Raw genomic sequence first — 16,578 nt, 5'->3', positions numbered from 1 at the left:
GACATATGTAAGAGAAATACCACCCAAATGCACTGACTCTGAATCTGATTATTAAGACTCCAGCCACACCTGTATTTTTAATGGCCCAGGATTACTGATATATTCCTAAATTATGCTCCCCCCCCCCCCCCCCCCAAAAAAAACCGACACACAAATGAAGTGAAAACACACACACAGCAACACCCCTTAGGTGTTAATAAACATATTAAAATCCACTTCATAGTGCAGTAATGAATCATACTTGGTGTCTCCATGATGTGGCATTATTGTAAAGTTTTAGGTTACACACATTATTTTTATACAATGAGATATTTCTGTCATAGTTTTTAATAAGATCAAGGTTTTGTTTTGTTTTTTGCTAACTAGTTATGCCTCAGATTCTTTTGTTCTATGTGCAGGGGGCGGGGGGCAATACGTACACTAAATTTAGATTAATCAATCGATTGGTCGCAATGCGTGCCTTATTTTTGATTAAACATTTTAATTTTCAGTCAGCCCTAATTCTGATTCATTCAAAAAACCTCTCAAATTTAATTTAATTCTGTTCTGTTCAGTAGCTCACGTTGTATCTTATCCAGTGTGATCCAGACAGACAAACAGACACTATATGATGTACATTATCTATGAAGATGATTTATTTTATAAGTACTACTAAAGATCTGAAAAGCATTCTTATCACAGCTGTGTGACCAAAGTCAAAAGTGCTGTGTTGCACATCCGAAAAGTTTCCAGATGAGCAGCTGCAGTTTCCCGCGTCAACAGGACATTTCCTGCAGCAGAAGCTGTGACACATCCTGCAGTCCTGCTGACTGAGCCCATCATTCTCCATCACATGGATGGGTCAGGATGGTGAAATTTACTCTTTGAATCATAGTTCCACTTTTTCCCCCTCAAATCGTGACAGGGTTGCATACATATGTGTTATCTTAAAGGGGCATTGATAGTTTATTGATAGTGCACATAGTAAACATATTTTGCACTGTTGAATCTGTAGTGGCTTTATACTGCTCAAAAAATAAATAAATAAAAGGAACACTTTTTAATCAGAATATAGCATCAAGTTAATTCAACTTCTGCAAGATTGCTCTGGTCAGTTCAGTAGCAGAGTGGGATGGTGATCAGTTTCAGCTGCTTTGGTGTGAATGAAATTAACAACAGGTGCACTAGAGGGGCAACAATGAGACAAACTTCAAAACAGAAGTGGTTTTACAGGTGGAGGCCACTGATATTTTTTTCCATCCTCATATTTTCTGACTGATTTTTCACTAGTTTTGCATTTGGCTAGGGTCAGTGTCACTACTGGTAACATGGTGTGGTACCTGGACCCTACAGAGTTTGCAGAGGTAGTTCAACTCCTCAAGGATGGCACATCAATATGTGCCTTGCCAGAAGGTTTGCTATGCCTCCCAGCACAGTTTCAAGAGCATGGAGGAGATTTCAGGAGACATGCAGTCACTCTAGGAGAGCTGGACAGGGCCGTAGAAGGTCTTCAACCCATCAGCAGGACTGGTATCTGCTCCTTTGTGCAAGGACGAACAGGATGAGCACTGCCAGAGCCCTACGAAATGACCTCCAGCAGGCCACTGGTGTGAATGTCTCTCACCAAACAATCAGAAACAGACTTCATGAGGGTGGCCTGAGGGCCCGACGTTCTGGAGTGGGCCCTGTGCTTACTGGCTGGCCCTGCGGACCTCAATTGAACCATGGTCTATACTGACTAGAATTAACTTTAATAACAGGGATATTTTGGTTGATTTCACAAGTTCTGTTTACCTTTGCACAGACTACTAACAGTAGCTAAGTTGTTAGCTAACCAACAAAACAGTTAGTTCTGTAAATCATGTAAGTTTATTCCTAAAAATACAATCAATTTGTGTTTTGAAGGTACTCCTTATCCTGGTCAGGCCTTCTATCACTTGAGTTAAATCAGATTGATTCATGACCTCCTGTAGCATCTTTTTAGCCCAATTCAAACAAACAAACAAAAATGTGAGTTTGTGCATATGTGTATGTGTGTGTTGTAAAACTGTTAATTTTATAAAAGGTTATCACCTCGGGGTACTTTTTGTACTTAATATACTCATTGATGGAGGGGTGGAAATACTTGGCATAACCCTCATTCAGGCTGTAGATCTTCCCCTTGGGTTTGATCTTCACATTTCTTTCAGTCAAGATGAACTCACCGATGGCCTGAGGAACACAAACTCAAAATGTAGCACATATGTGGCAAGGCAGAACAACCTAAACAGGTCCAAATTAATTTAAAAGACATCAGAAAAGGAACTGGTTCATTTCAGTGCAGCTGAAACAAAATTTAAGAAAACGGTAAGCATCTATTAAGCTACCTACACAATGAAAGAATGCAGAAAAATAACATTTTTGGCAGCTTGTCATTTTATGGAACGCAAGCTATAAGGTGCAGATGTGGTCTTAGAGAAAACCATCATGTTTTGCCATTTTTACTTTTACAACTGATTTCACGTAATAGACAGAAATTTACATTTGATCATCAGGATATATCAGTTTTGGATTAATGGGTTCCTTCTTGGTCAATAGCTCCCTTAAAAGCGGACAGTGTCATATTTCTATCTGATGCATCCAGCTCCTTCATCATTTCCTTTTTTGTAATCCTGATCTTCTGAACAAAAGTTCATTAAGTCCTGGCTGTTTGGTCCCAAGCTTCTCGTATTGTTGTTGAACTGAATGTGTAGTTTTTAAGATGGCTCCTAATTGTAAGCCTTGTGTTAATTGTTTAGCTCCACACCACCACCACCCCCCACCGTTAAAGACAAGGTAGGCACTTAAATATAGTCAAAGATTCCTCAATTAATTCTAAATTATGTCATATAGTTTTTCAGAAGCTTTTACAAGCAATTACACCAATTTCTGATGCTCTCTGGATTATTATGTGCTCTTTATGTTGTGTGGGCCGCTGAAGAGGAGGTACTGCTGGCCCACCACCACCAGAGGGCGCCCTGCCTGGAGTGCGGGCTCCAGGCACCAGAGGGCGCCGCCGCCCCACAGGAGCTGCCTCGGTAACAGCTGTCACCCATCACCTGAGACAGCTGACGGCAATTATCACTGGGGTATATCAGCAGGACGGCAACTCCACCTCATCGCCGAGATATCGTTCTACCTGGAAGGTAATAATCTCAGCTGACTGCTTGACAGTAACCTTTGTGATTTTTGTGAGTGATTGCAGACTTTTTTTCTCCAACGAGAGGTGGAGGTAGCTTCCCTGCCGTGCAGGTTGCTGGGTGCAAACGCGCCCACGTTTAATTGTGTTCTTGTTCCTCGCCAGCAGTACCAGGTCCGACACGCGGAGGCAGTGGCCACCTGGGAGTTCGGAACTTGGCGGCTCCAGTATTCCCGGGGTCCTGTGGCGGAGGAAACCGTGTGGTTCCGGTTCTACTTTGGAGAGGCGTCTCCTATCTTCGAGCCTGCCCACACGACACCTTTGTGAATTGAACTTTGTCCATTGTTGTAATTTGTTGTTTTTGTTGTGCACGTTCGCAACAGTAAAGTGTTGTTATTTGACCTATTCCATTGTCCGTTCATTTGCGCCCCCTGTTGTGGGTCCGTGTTCCTACACTTTCCCAACAGGATATCTCGGCCAGCGTCATGGATCCCGAGGGGCGTCAACCGGCTGTTGAACGGCCAATGGAAGAACAAGGCGCACAGGCGTCCGCAGGAGGGGTAATCGGTGAGTTGCAGCGGATCCTCACCGCTTTCACGACTCGGTTAGACTTGATGGCCGAGCAGAACGCCCTCCTGAACCGCAGGGTGGAGGCTCTCGCCGCGCAGGTGGAAGCGCGCCCTCCGGGCGCCGCTGCGGCTCTCCCTCCCGTAGACCCTGTGCGTGACAGCGACGTTCCACTGGTTGTCCAACGACCCCCCCCCCCACCGTCCCCTGAAGCATACATAAGCCCCCCAGAGCCGTACGGAGGCTGTGTGGAGACGTGCGCGGATTTCCTTATGCAGTGTTCGCTCGTCTTCGCACAGCGTCCCGTCATGTACGCGACCGACGCTAGCAAAGTAGCTTATGTGATAAATCTGCTTCGTGGTGAGGCACGCGCTTGGGCTACAGCGCTCTGGGAGCAAAGTTCACGGCTCCTTCTGACATATGATGGGTTTGTGAGGGAGCTCAGAACAGTGTTCGATCACCCTAATAGAGGAGAGACCGCTTCAGCCGTGCTGCTGTCAATGAGACAGGGGCGCCGGAGCGCAGCTGCCTATGCAGTCGACTTCCGCATCGCGGCTGCGAGGTCCGGCTGGAATAGCACTGCCCTCCGCGCCGCCTTCGTAAACGGAGTGTCATTGGTCCTCAAGGAGCACCTGGTGGCTAAGGACGAACCGCGGGATTTGGATGGGCTTATCGATCTTGTCATACGATTAGACAATCGGTTAAATGAGCGCCGTCGGGAACGAGACGAAGGGCGTGACCAGGCACGCGTCGTCCCTCTCCCTTCCGGTTCCAACCGCGTTCCGCCCTCCCCACGCTCCACGGCCCCTGCGCTCCGTGCGATCACAGCTCCCCCTGCTGACGAAGCTATGGACACGAGTAGGGCAACATTTAGGGCACCGGTCACACAAAGGAGGCTGGCCCGCGGAGCGTGTTTTGTTTGTGGCTCGATTGAGCATCAGGTAAGAGACTGCCCCGAGCGGTTAAACACCAACGCCCGCCCCTAGACACTGGGCTAGGGGGGGGCCGAGACGTTCACGTGGGACACACCCACATCGCCACACGACTCCCAGTTACAATCCTTTATGAGGATTTAACCCTGAAGGCCCCAGCACTGGTGGACACGGGCTCAGAAGGGAATTTGCTTGATAGCAAATGGGCCAGGGAGATAGGGTTCCCTCTGGTGGCGCTTACCTCGCCTGTGCAGGTACGGGCACTAGATGGCTCCCTACTCCCTCCAATCACCCACAAGACACCACCAGTAACTCTGGTGGTGTCGGGGAATCACCGGGAGGAGATCGAGTTTTTTGTAACTCCGGCCACCTCCCGTGTGATTTTAGGTTTTCCCTGGATGTTGAAACACAATCCCCGGATCGATTGGCCGTCCGGGGTAGTGATCCAGTGGAGCGAGACCTGCCATCGGGTATGTTTAGGTTCCTCGGTTCCTCCCGGTTCCCAGGCCAGGGAGGAGGTCAGAGCCCCGCCCAATCTAGGGACGGTGCCGGTGCAGTACCATGACCTTGCGGAGGTGTTCAGCAAGGATCTAGCACTCACCCTTCCCCCGCACCGCCCGTATGATTGTGCCATTGATTTGGTTCCAGGCGTTGAGTTCCCGTCCAGCAGGCTGTACAACCTCTCACGACCTGAACGCGAATCAATGGAGACCTACATCCGGGACTCTTTGGCTGCCGGGTTGATCCGGAATTCCACCTCCCCGATGGGTGCGGGTTTCTTTTTTGTGGGGAAAAAGGATGGCGGATTACGTCCATGCATTGATTACAGGGGGGCTGAACGAAATCACGGTTCATAACCGATACCCCTTACCCTTGTTGGATTCGGTGTTCACGCCCCTGCATGGAGCCAAGATATTCACCAAGCTTGATCTTAGGAATGCGTATCACCTGGTTCGGATCCGGAAGGGAGACGAGTGGAAGACGGCATTTAACACCCCGTTAGGTCATTTTGAGTACCTGGTCATGCCGTTCGGTCTTACAAATGCTCCCGCGACGTTCCAAGCATTGGTTAATGATGTCTTGCGGGACTTCCTGCACCGATTCGTCTTCGTATATTTAGACGACATACTCATCTTTTCTCCGGATCCTGAGACCCATGTCCGACATGTACGTCAGGTCCTGCAGCGGTTATTGGAGAACCGGCTGTTTGTTAAGGGCGAGAAGTGTGAGTTTCACCGCACCTCTTTGTCCTTCCTGGGGTTCATCATCTCCCCCAACTCCGTCACTCCTGATCCGGCCAAGGTTGCAGCGGTGAGAGACTGGCCCCAACCCACAAGCCGTAGGAAGCTGCAACAGTTCCTCGGTTTTGCGAATTTCTACAGGAGGTTCATTAAGGGCTACAGCCAGGTTGCTAGCCCCCTGACAGCCCTGACCTCACCAAAAGTCCCCTTCACCTGGTCGGATCGTTGCGATGCCGCGTTCAAGGAGTTGAAACGGCGCTTCTCGTCTGCACCCGTTCTGGTGCAGCCCGATCCTAGTCGCCAGTTAGTGGTTGAAGTGGATGCCTCGGACTCAGGGATAGGAGCTGTGCTGTCCCAGAGTGGGAAGACCGATAAGGTCCTTCATCCGTGTGCCTATTTTTCCCGCAGGTTGACCCCGGCTGAACGGAACTATGACGTCGGCAACCGAGAACTCCTTGCGGTGAAAGAGGCTCTTGAAGAGTGGAGACACCTGTTGGAGGGAACGTCCGTGCCATTCACGGTTTTCACTGACCACCGGAACCTGGAATATATCAGGACCGCCAAGCGGCTGAATCCCAGGCAAGCCCGCTGGTCACTGTTCTTCGGCCGTTTTGACTTCCGCATCACCTACCGGCCCGGGACCAAGAACCAGAAGTCGGATGCCTTGTCCCGGGTACACGAAGACGAGGTCAAAGCGGAGTTGTCGGATCCACCGGAACCCATCATCCCGGAGTCCACTTTCGTGGCCACCCTCACCTGGGACGTAGAGAGAACCGTCCGGGAGGCCCTGGCACGAAGCCCGGACCCCGGGACTGGACCAAAGAACAGACTTTACGTCCCACCAGAGGCAAGGGCTGCAGTCCTGGACTTCTGTCACGGCTCTAAGCTCTCCTGTCACCCAGGGGTGCGAAGAACCGTGGCAGTTGTCCGGCAGCGTTTCTGGTGGGCGTCCCTGGAGGCCGACGTCCGGGACTATATCCAGGCCTGTACCACCTGTGCCAGGGGCAAGGCCGACCATCGCAAGGCTCCGGGACTGCTACAGCCGCTGCCCGTGCCTCATCGCCCCTGGTCCCACATCGGCCTGGATTTTGTCACGGGCCTCCCGCCGTCCCAGGGAAACACCGTGATCTTCACGATAGTGGACCGATTCTCCAAGGCGGCCCACTTCGTGGCCCTCCCGAAGCTCCCTACGGCCCAGGAGACAGCGGACCTCCTGGTCCACCACGTCGTCCGCCTGCATGGGATACCATCAGACATCGTCTCCGATCGCGGTCCCCAGTTCTCCTCGCATGTCTGGAGGAGCTTTTGCCGGGAACTGGGGGCCACGGTCAGTCTCTCGTCCGGGTATCACCCCCAGACCAACGGGCAAGCAGAGCGGGCCAATCAAGAAATGGAGCAAACACTGCGTTGTGTGACAGCCGCGCACCCGGCGGCCTGGAGTACTCATCTGGCCTGGATCGAGTACGCCCACAACAGTCAAGTGTCATCAGCCACCGGCCTCTCCCCCTTTGAGGTGTGTTTGGGGTATCAGCCCCCGTTGTTCCCGGTGGTTGAGGGGGAGGTCGGTGTGCCTTCGGTCCAGGCCCACCTGCGGAAGTGCCGTCGGGTGTGGCGCGCCGCCCGTTCTGCTTTGTTGAAGGCCCGGATGAGGGCGAAGACCCATGCAAACCGGCGGCGGACCCCGGCCCCTACGTATCGCCCCGGGCAGGAAGTGTGGTTGTCCACAAAGGACATCCCACTACAAGTGGCCTCCCCTAAACTACAGGACAGGTACATAGGACCGTTTAAAATCCTCAAGGTCATCAATCCCGCCGCAGTGAGGCTTCAGCTTCCAGCCTCACTGCGGATCCATCCTGTGTTTCATGTGTTGAAGCTCAAGCCCCATCACACCTCGCCCCTCTGTACACCCGGTCCGGCACCACCTCCTGCCCGGATCATCGATGGCGAGCCGGCTTGGACAGTGCGCCGGTTGTTGGACGTCCGTCGGATGGGCCGGGGCTTTCAATATCTGGTGGACTGGGAGGGGTATGGTCCCGAAGAACGCTCCTGGGTGAAGAAGAGCTTCATCCTGGACCCGGCCCTCCTGGCCGACTTCTACCGTCGCCACCCGGACAAGCCCGGTCGGGCGCCAGGAGGCGCCCGTTGAGGGGGGGGTCCTGTTGTGTGGGCCGCTGAAGAGGAGGTACTGCTGGCCCACCACCACCAGAGGGCGCCCTGCCTGGAGTGCGGGCTCCAGGCACCAGAGGGCGCCGCCGCCCCACAGGAGCTGCCTCGGTAACAGCTGTCACCCATCACCTGAGACAGCTGACGGCAATTATCACTGGGGTATATCAGCAGGACGGCAACTCCACCTCATCGCCGAGATATCGTTCTACCTGGAAGGTAATAATCTCAGCTGACTGCTTGACAGTAACCTTTGTGATTTTTGTGAGTGATTGCAGACTTTTTTTCTCCAACGAGAGGTGGAGGTAGCTTCCCTGCCGTGCAGGTTGCTGGGTGCAAACGCGCCCACGTTTAATTGTGTTCTTGTTCCTCGCCAGCAGTACCAGGTCCAACACGTGGAGGCAGTGGCCACCTGGGAGTTTGGAACTTGGCGGCTCCAGTATTCCCGGGGTCCTGTGGCGGAGGAAACCGTGTGGTTCCGGTTCTACTTTGGAGAGGCGTCTCCTATCTTCGAGCCTGCCCACACGACACCTTTGTGAATTGAACTTTGTCCATTGTTGTAATTTGTTGTTTTTGTTGTGCACGTTCGCAACAGTAAAGTGTTGTTATTTGACCTATTCCATTGTCCGTTCATTTGCGCCCCCTGTTGTGGGTCCGTGTTCCTACACTTTCCCAACACTTTAAAGAGGTATTCATCTCTGTGAAAATCTAACATGATGAATAAAAACAAATAAACCCATAATGTAACTTTATGGCCTCAACTGTAAAGCTTACAGCACCTTCTTAGACTAAAAAAAATTAGACAATTGACTGCTGATCTTATTTATGTCCAGGTTGGCCTTATTCCCTCATTATACCACTAACAGTTAGTAGATAAAAGGTCTAGAGTGGACTTTAATTGTTACACATTCAATGGAGTTTAGTGAAATCAGTCAGCATGGTAAATCTGCCTAAAGCAGGCTGTCCTTAATAACAGTGACCATGTACAAAATAAGGGAAGCCACCAAGTCATCCAATACAACTGTGAAGCCGTTAAAAAATTCAGTGGTTGTGGTTGGAGAGACATGAGATCTAGGTTATAGTGTCTCACATCTGTACTCTGCTAAACTGAAGCCAGGATCTCATGTTGTTTTTAACAGTCTTTCTCGGAGTCTCTTTCTTTGAGCCGCTCCACCATGAATCTGTGGCGCGTGAAGGAACAAACAAAAAGATATTACACTCCGAGAGACTCTGATGGATAGATTACGACTGTAACTGAACCGAACAACTCACAGGGTCCAGTGTGAAGAAGTTCACACCAGCACCAGTGCTGAGAGCCACCAGGGTGGCGCTGCCATAGAGGGCGTAGCCTGCACACACAATGTTGTTGCCCTGCTGCAAGGCATCATCCTCTGTGGGCTCCCCTTCTGTCTTCTGAACATGCAAGACACACCGAAAGAGAGCAGAAATATCAACACTGGAGCCCAGAAACTCCACATAACCTATGATTTACACTTAAAAAAGAAACAAACTAGACCACTGTGCTCGTAGATCGCAAACCTCCGCCAACACTAGATTCCAGTTCCACAAATTTTTACCTTTTGAAAACATTTTCACTGTCAAAGTCCTGTTATCTGTGGCTCTTCATAAGCTAAGGTATAATACAAAATATAGATCAAAAGGGCTTTTCAGTGTTAAAAATAAATATGTTAAATCTGCATTACAGAGCCGATGTGGATCAAATGTAGTCTATTCATTGAGAGTGCCAGTTTGCACCTCATTCTCAGAAATGAGAGTGATTTTGAGGCACTTTTGATTGAGATATAATGCAAAATGTACACCAAATGGGTTTTTCAATATTAAATTCAAATGTCCACAAAATTCACATTCCGGATCAGATCCGGATCAAATTTGTCAGACAATAGTGGGTGACAGTCTGCACCTTACTTTCAAATATGAGAGTGATTGAGGCATGTTTGATTCAGATACAATGTAAAATATACATTAAAAGGGGTTTTCAATGATAATTTAAATGACCACTAAATCTGTAATCTGGACCAGATCCACTTTGTCAGTTGATAAAGGATACCATCCTACATAATCCTCTCAAATATCAAAGAAATTTGATCTTTATGACAGCGCTATGAATTTTTGAAAATGTGTTAAATGTTAAAGGATAGGGATTTTTCCAAGATTTATCAAGACTTTGACCTATGACCTTAAAAATCGAATCAGTTCTTGCTTATCAGAATATAAATCCTCTGTAAAAATGTCGTAATGATATGTGAAAAATTGTGGGTTACAGGCTGATCACAAACAGGCAAACCAACAAACAACCAGGGGTGAAAACTTCATTGGTGGAGGTAAATACAGTACAACAAAACAAAAATTAAACAATTATATATATATATATATATATATATATATATATAAAATTAACACATTGGTGCTAGTTTTTTAGGTATGTAGAACTTGTCTTACTCGAGATATAACGGATTACGTGTTTATAGCACAGAAAAAAGATTTTTATCCTGTCTTTTGACAGATATTTAAAGAAGCTATATTCCTTGTATGCTTAAATTTTATGGCATATTTTGTAATTGCTAAGGTTTTACTGTAAAACTAGTAAAATGTTGATTATTGATCAATATATTACTGAAAAATGCTTGAGTAAATTGACTAAATGAGTCTAAACTTGGATTAGTTGAGCTGTACCACCCTCTTGTGCCTAGAGCTTGTTACTGCTGTTTTAGCTTACGTGACCTTCATGACCTTTTGAAACTTTTAATAACCGAAGGAAATGAAATCATCATTCCTCTGAGTGTTTAAACAATGGTAAATATGCATTTTATTATTAAAAATAGTGTTTTTGTGGTCCTGCTTTGGTTTGTGTGGATAATACTTAAATGCTTGTAGATGGCAAAAATGTGGCCAATGGAGGCCAAAGTTTTATGACAAAATATGTATTTTTATGGTCCTGTATTAGTTTGTATGTATTATACTTACACGTTTGTAGATGGCAAATATGGTGCCGATAGAGGCCAAACAATCGATGTTACTGGAGCCGTCTAATGGGTCAAAACAGACCACATATTTTCCCTGTAAAAAATAAACTCACTTTCAGAAGTCATTTAAAATAAAATCATTGATTATATAGATGATATGGCAAACAAACAAAAAGCAATAAATGCTCCAAAATATGACCAAATTACTAGTATTTTATACAATTTCACATGCTGTATGCTTACATGCAACTGGTACACAAATCAAAAACACCGCATATGATTTTCCATTATTTGCTACAACTGAAAGAACAAAAAAAGAGATCCTAATAACTGTCAGAAACTTGACCCTACCTGTCAAACGTTTGAACAGAAATTCAGACAAACACTATTTTTCATTTATTTAATTTTTACTGTGGGCATTTTCATGCAACTTTGCACGCTGATCATTGTTGCTTCCTGCAGCTATAACATGTCCGTTATGCAGAGTTGAACTTTTTTGATGAATTTTACCCTTTTTTCTTTGGGAGTGACAATGAGCTCCTTGTTCTCCTCAGAGACCATGCAGCAGGTACTATAAGAGGCCTGCAGCATGTTGATGACCAGGTCGTTGGACAGCACGTCCAGCTTCTTCACATCGTCTCCGGTCACGTTTATGGAGCCCGCCAAGCCATGCCTGTGTGGACCAACCAGCAAAGACCTTCAAGTTCATTTCACATCTTCGTTTACATGTTAGGAAAAAAACCTGAGTAATTATTAAAACAGTAACAGCTTTGGTCCATTTAGCAGAGGAAGTTCCATGGCTGAGGTTCATGTTGTGGTTTACTGATGCATCTTGGTGTATTTGCTCACTCACTCATCTTCAACCGCTTACTCCAATTAAGGGTCATGGGGAGGCTGAAGCTTATCCCTGTAGTCACAGGGTGTGAGGTGGGGGTACACCCTGGACAGGACGTCAGACTGTCGCAGGGCCACATAGACAAACACATTCACACCTGCACGCACACCTACAGACAATTTAAAGTTTCCAATCCACCTAACCTGCGTGTCTTTGGATGTGGGACGAAGCCGGAGCACCCGGAGGGAACCCACGCAAACACGGGGAGAACATGCAAGCTCCATCCAGAAATGCCCCAGGTGGGAATCAATCCCATGATCTTCTTGCTGTGAGGCAACAGTGCTAACCACTAAACCACTGTGCTGCCCAGCTTGGTGTATTACATAGAAAATATTAGATTATGCACAACAAACCATGCTAAAGATGCAAAACTAAATAAATAAATAAAAATTTTTGCAATGAAAAATTCACAACACTCATTCTCAAGAGAACTGGATGCTCTCCCATATTTTTCTCTCAAAAATAAATAAAAAAGGTTTTTCCAAAGTGTTAAATCAAACAAAGCATCCTCATTTTACCATTTAATATCAAAAGACATTAATTTAGGAGACATTTGGGGATTCTCCACTTATTTGGCAGGGTGACCACATGATGTGTCCAGCTGTCATTTATCTGAACGCCTAAAGTATATTCATGGGTCAACTAGAAAATGTTCTTGTATCCATCCTCTGACTCTTCCGAAGCCAACTTGGCCAAATAAGCAATGATTTACTTGTTATATTAAACGACACAAGTAATTATGCAATACTTTATTTATGTTGTTTTCTATTTAATCAATACCACCAACAAGGTAATATTTTGTTTGTTTAGCAAGATATCTCAAAATGACATGAATAGAGTTCAGTGAAATTTGGGGTCTGGGCCACGTAACAGTTGATTAGCATTTCACCAAGATGTGAATCAGTACTTAATCTTTCCTGCAAGACTGAAGAATAAAAAAAAGAGAATCAGAGGTTGCTCCCCTATACGATACTTCCAGAAAGTATTTGCAGTGCTGCACTTTTTCTACATTTTTTTTAATGTTACAGCCTTATTCCAAAATGGATGAAATTCTTTTTTCCTCAAAATTCTACACACAACACCCCATAATGACAATGTGAAAAAAGTTTTTTTTTTTTAAAGATTTTTGCAGATTTATTAAAAAGAAAAGAAAAGAAAAGAAATCACACGCACATAAGTATTCACAGCCCTTGTCATCAAGTTCAGAACTGAGCTCAGTTGCATCCTGTTTCCACTGATCATCCTTGAGATGTTTCTACAACTTAACTGGAGTCCACCTGGGGTAAATTCAGTTGATTGGACATGATTTGGAAAGACACACACCTGTTTACATATAAGGTCCCACAGTTGACAGTGCATGTCAGCAAAACCAAGCATGAAGTCAAAGGAATTGTCTGTAGACCTCTGAGAGAGGCTCAAGATTGTCTTGAGCCACAAATCTGGGGAAGGGCACAGAAACACATTCTGCTGCTTTGAAGGTCCCAATGAGCACAGTGGCCTCCATCATCCGTAAATGGAATAAGTTTGACTCCACCAGGACTCTTCCTAGACCTGGCCTCCCATCTGAACTGAGCAATCAGGGTAGAAGGGTCTTAACCAGAAAGGTGAGCAAGAACCCAATGGTCACTTGCAGAAGTCCAGCATTCCTTTGTGGAGAGAGGAGAACCTTCCAGAAGGACAACCATCTCTGCAGTGATCCATCCATCAGGCTGGTATGGTAGAGTGGCCAGACAGAAGCCACTTCATAATAAAAGGCACATGGGAGCCCACCTGCAGTTTGCTAAAGGCACCCGAAGGACTCTCAGACCATGAGAAACAAAATTCTCTGGTCTGATGAGACAACGATTGAACTCCTTGGCGTGAATACCAGGTGTCATGTAGATGGTAAATGGACTGCATTTATATAGCACTTTTCCATCTGTATCAGACACTCAAAGCGCTTTACAATTATGCCTCACATTCACCCCGATGTCAGGGTGCTGCCATACAAGGCGCTCACTACACACTGGGAGCAATAGGGGATTAAAGACCTTGCCCAAGGGCCCTTATTGATTTTTCAGTCAGGCTGGGATTTGATCCAAGGATGTTTTGGTCTCTAGCCCAATGCCTTAACCACTAGGCCATCACCTCCCCCAAATGCTGGAAGAAACTAGGCACCATCCCTACAGTGAAGCATGGTGGTGGCAACATCATGCTGTGGGGATGTTTTTCAGTGGCAGGAACTGGGAGACTAGTCAGGATTGAGGGAAAGAAGAATGCAGCAATGTACAGAGACATCCTGGATGAAAACCTGCTCCAGCGCGCTCTTGACCTCAGACTCTGGAGATGGTTAATCTGTCAGCAGGACAATGACCCTCAGGACACAGCCAAGGTATCAAAGGAGTGGCTTCAGGACAGCTCTGTGAATGTCCTTGAGTGGCCTAACCAGAGCCCAGATCTGAATCTGATTGAACATGTCTGGAGAGATCTGGAAATGTCTGTGCACTGATGCTTCCCATCCAACCTGATGGAGCTTGAGAGATGCTGCAAAGAGGAATGGGCAAAACTGCCCAAAGATAGGTACACCAAACTTGTGGCATCCTATTCAATAAGACTTGAGGCGCATAATTGCTGCCAAAGGTGCATCAACAAAGTACTGAGCAAAGGGTGTGAATACTATAATATGTTCATGATGTGATTTCTTAGTTTTTATTATTATTATTTTTAATAAATTTGGAAAATTAAAAAAAAACTTTTCATGTTGTCATTATGGTGTGTTGTGAGTAGAATTTTGAGAGAAACAAAATGAATTTACTTCATTTTGGAATATGGCTAACATAACAAAATGTGGGGAAAAGTGAATCACTGTGAATACATTCCGGATGCACTGTACACACTCTACTGGTTGCTTGTGCAAGCTAACAAGTTTAAGAACCCCAATTTTTGTGAAATGGAGGATCATAGATATTGCTTATTACAAAAGAAGGCAAGGGAGTACGAATCCTTCTCGCCAAACAAGTGAAACTGTGAAGGAAAACAAAACCGTAACCTGTGACAATCTGCAGCCTGACCATTAGATGACACTAAATCCTACACATTATTGCTTTACAATTGTGAATTTGAAGTGATCCCAATCAGACATGAAGACAGCATTACTGCTGTTCTTAAGTTGTGCAGCAGTATGGGGTCATCATTGGTGCATTTTTTGTTTGTAGTTTCAAAATCTGCACACATTATCTTTTGGGGACAGGACTGCAGGCAGGCCAGCACAGTACCTGTATCCATCCATGTCTTCTGCAACCGCGTCTTTATAATGTTTACAGAATGTGGTTTTGCATTGTCTTGTTGAAAAATGCATAGACGTCCCTGGAAGAGATGTCTTGAAGGCAGCATATGTTGCTCTAAAATCTTAATGTAACATTCGGTATTAATGTTGCCATTACAGAAATGTAAACCCCACATCATACCAGACCCTGGCTTTTGGATGTGTTGCTGAAAACACTCTAGATGGTCTTTTTTATCTTTAGATCAGACCACATGATGGCCATTTCTCCCAAAAAAAGATCTGAAATACTGATTTTTCTGACCACAACTTTTTTCCATTGTGTGATGGTTCAACCCAAATGCATCTGCATCCAGAGAAGTCACTGCCGCTTCTGGAGAGGTTGACATAAGGCTCCTTTTTTGCACAGTAAGGTTTAAAATGGCATTTGTGAATGTAAGTCTGTATTGTAGTGTTTGATAAAGGTTTCCCAAAATAATGCCTTGCCCATGTGGTTATATCAGCTATTGATGAATGACAGTTCTTCATGCAGGGATGCTGTCTCAGGGATTGGGGATCACAGCTGTTACACTTAGGCTTGTGACCTTGCCCTTTACAAAAGGGCACAAACCTTCTTCACATTCCTTGAATCATTTAAAGCTGTTTTTGCATTATAGAGGGTGAAATATGTAAATCTGTTCCAAATGTTCTTTGAAAAACATTGTTTTTAAGCATTTCAATAATATTTTAACACATTTGTTGATAAACTGGATATCCTCTGCCCATCTTTGCTCCTAAAAGACTCAGACTTTGTGGATATTGCTTTTTGTAGTATGCAGGGATGTGTCCCATTTTCCATACCAGCCCATCTTTTTCAGATTTGGGGTTGAACAAATTATGTTTTTGTGGTGATCTTCTCAAATGATTGATCTCAGTTTACGAAAGATAGAAAATCTGTCACTTCGAATTCCTCAGTTGTGACATATTATCAGAACCACAAACCTGTTTCGGTACTTACAGATGGGCCAGGCCTGCCTTACGAACAGCAGAGGAAATGGCTTTGATAGCAGTCAGCATGGAGTTGATGAGCTGGGTCAGCTCACCCGTGGCCCCCTTAACCTGCCGGCCTGTCTCCACCACAAACCGTGTCAGGGTCCATACATCTGTGTCAAAGGCAGACTGGTCCGTCATGTTTGTTTCTCCTCTGTAGTCTCTTCGTGCTGGAAAGCAGACTACGTGTTCCTCGGCCAGACGACAGATCGTATATGAGGAACCTCATGACAAGCCAGTCCCTTTTTATTACCATGACAACAGGCCAGCGGATCTATTTGTGAGTCTGCAGAGTGGAAGACAGTGCATGGACTTGGAGGGGGGTCAGAGGGTATCAGGTGGCATCTGCAGAGACTGGCACAGCACAAG

At 46.1% G+C, this 16,578-nt stretch overlaps 1 protein-coding gene across 1 annotated transcript in view; it reads right to left on the bottom strand.

Annotated features, from left to right (window-relative positions):
- The window catches only part of fbp2 (fructose-1,6-bisphosphatase 2), a 33,795-nt gene extending 17,307 nt beyond the window's left edge, over window positions 1-16,488 (bottom strand). Inside the window, exons 1-5 of the mRNA XM_034170807.1 lie at window positions 16,178-16,488; window positions 11,534-11,696; window positions 11,025-11,117; window positions 9,312-9,452; window positions 2,053-2,190 (exon numbers count right to left, since the gene is read on the bottom strand). Coding sequence (XP_034026698.1) covers window positions 2,053-2,190; window positions 9,312-9,452; window positions 11,025-11,117; window positions 11,534-11,696; window positions 16,178-16,350 — 708 coding nt within the window. The 5' untranslated portion in view covers window positions 16,351-16,488. The remainder of the gene's footprint in view (window positions 1-2,052; window positions 2,191-9,311; window positions 9,453-11,024; window positions 11,118-11,533; window positions 11,697-16,177) is intronic.
- Between the last annotated feature and the right edge of the window lie 90 nt (window positions 16,489-16,578).

This window comes from Thalassophryne amazonica, chromosome 5 (genome assembly GCF_902500255.1).
Source record: "Thalassophryne amazonica chromosome 5, fThaAma1.1, whole genome shotgun sequence".
In the NCBI taxonomy this organism is placed as follows: Eukaryota; Metazoa; Chordata; class Actinopteri; order Batrachoidiformes; family Batrachoididae; genus Thalassophryne; species Thalassophryne amazonica.
The sequence above is the reverse complement of the archived record's forward strand: the minus strand, read 5'-3'. Positions and strand labels throughout refer to the sequence as shown.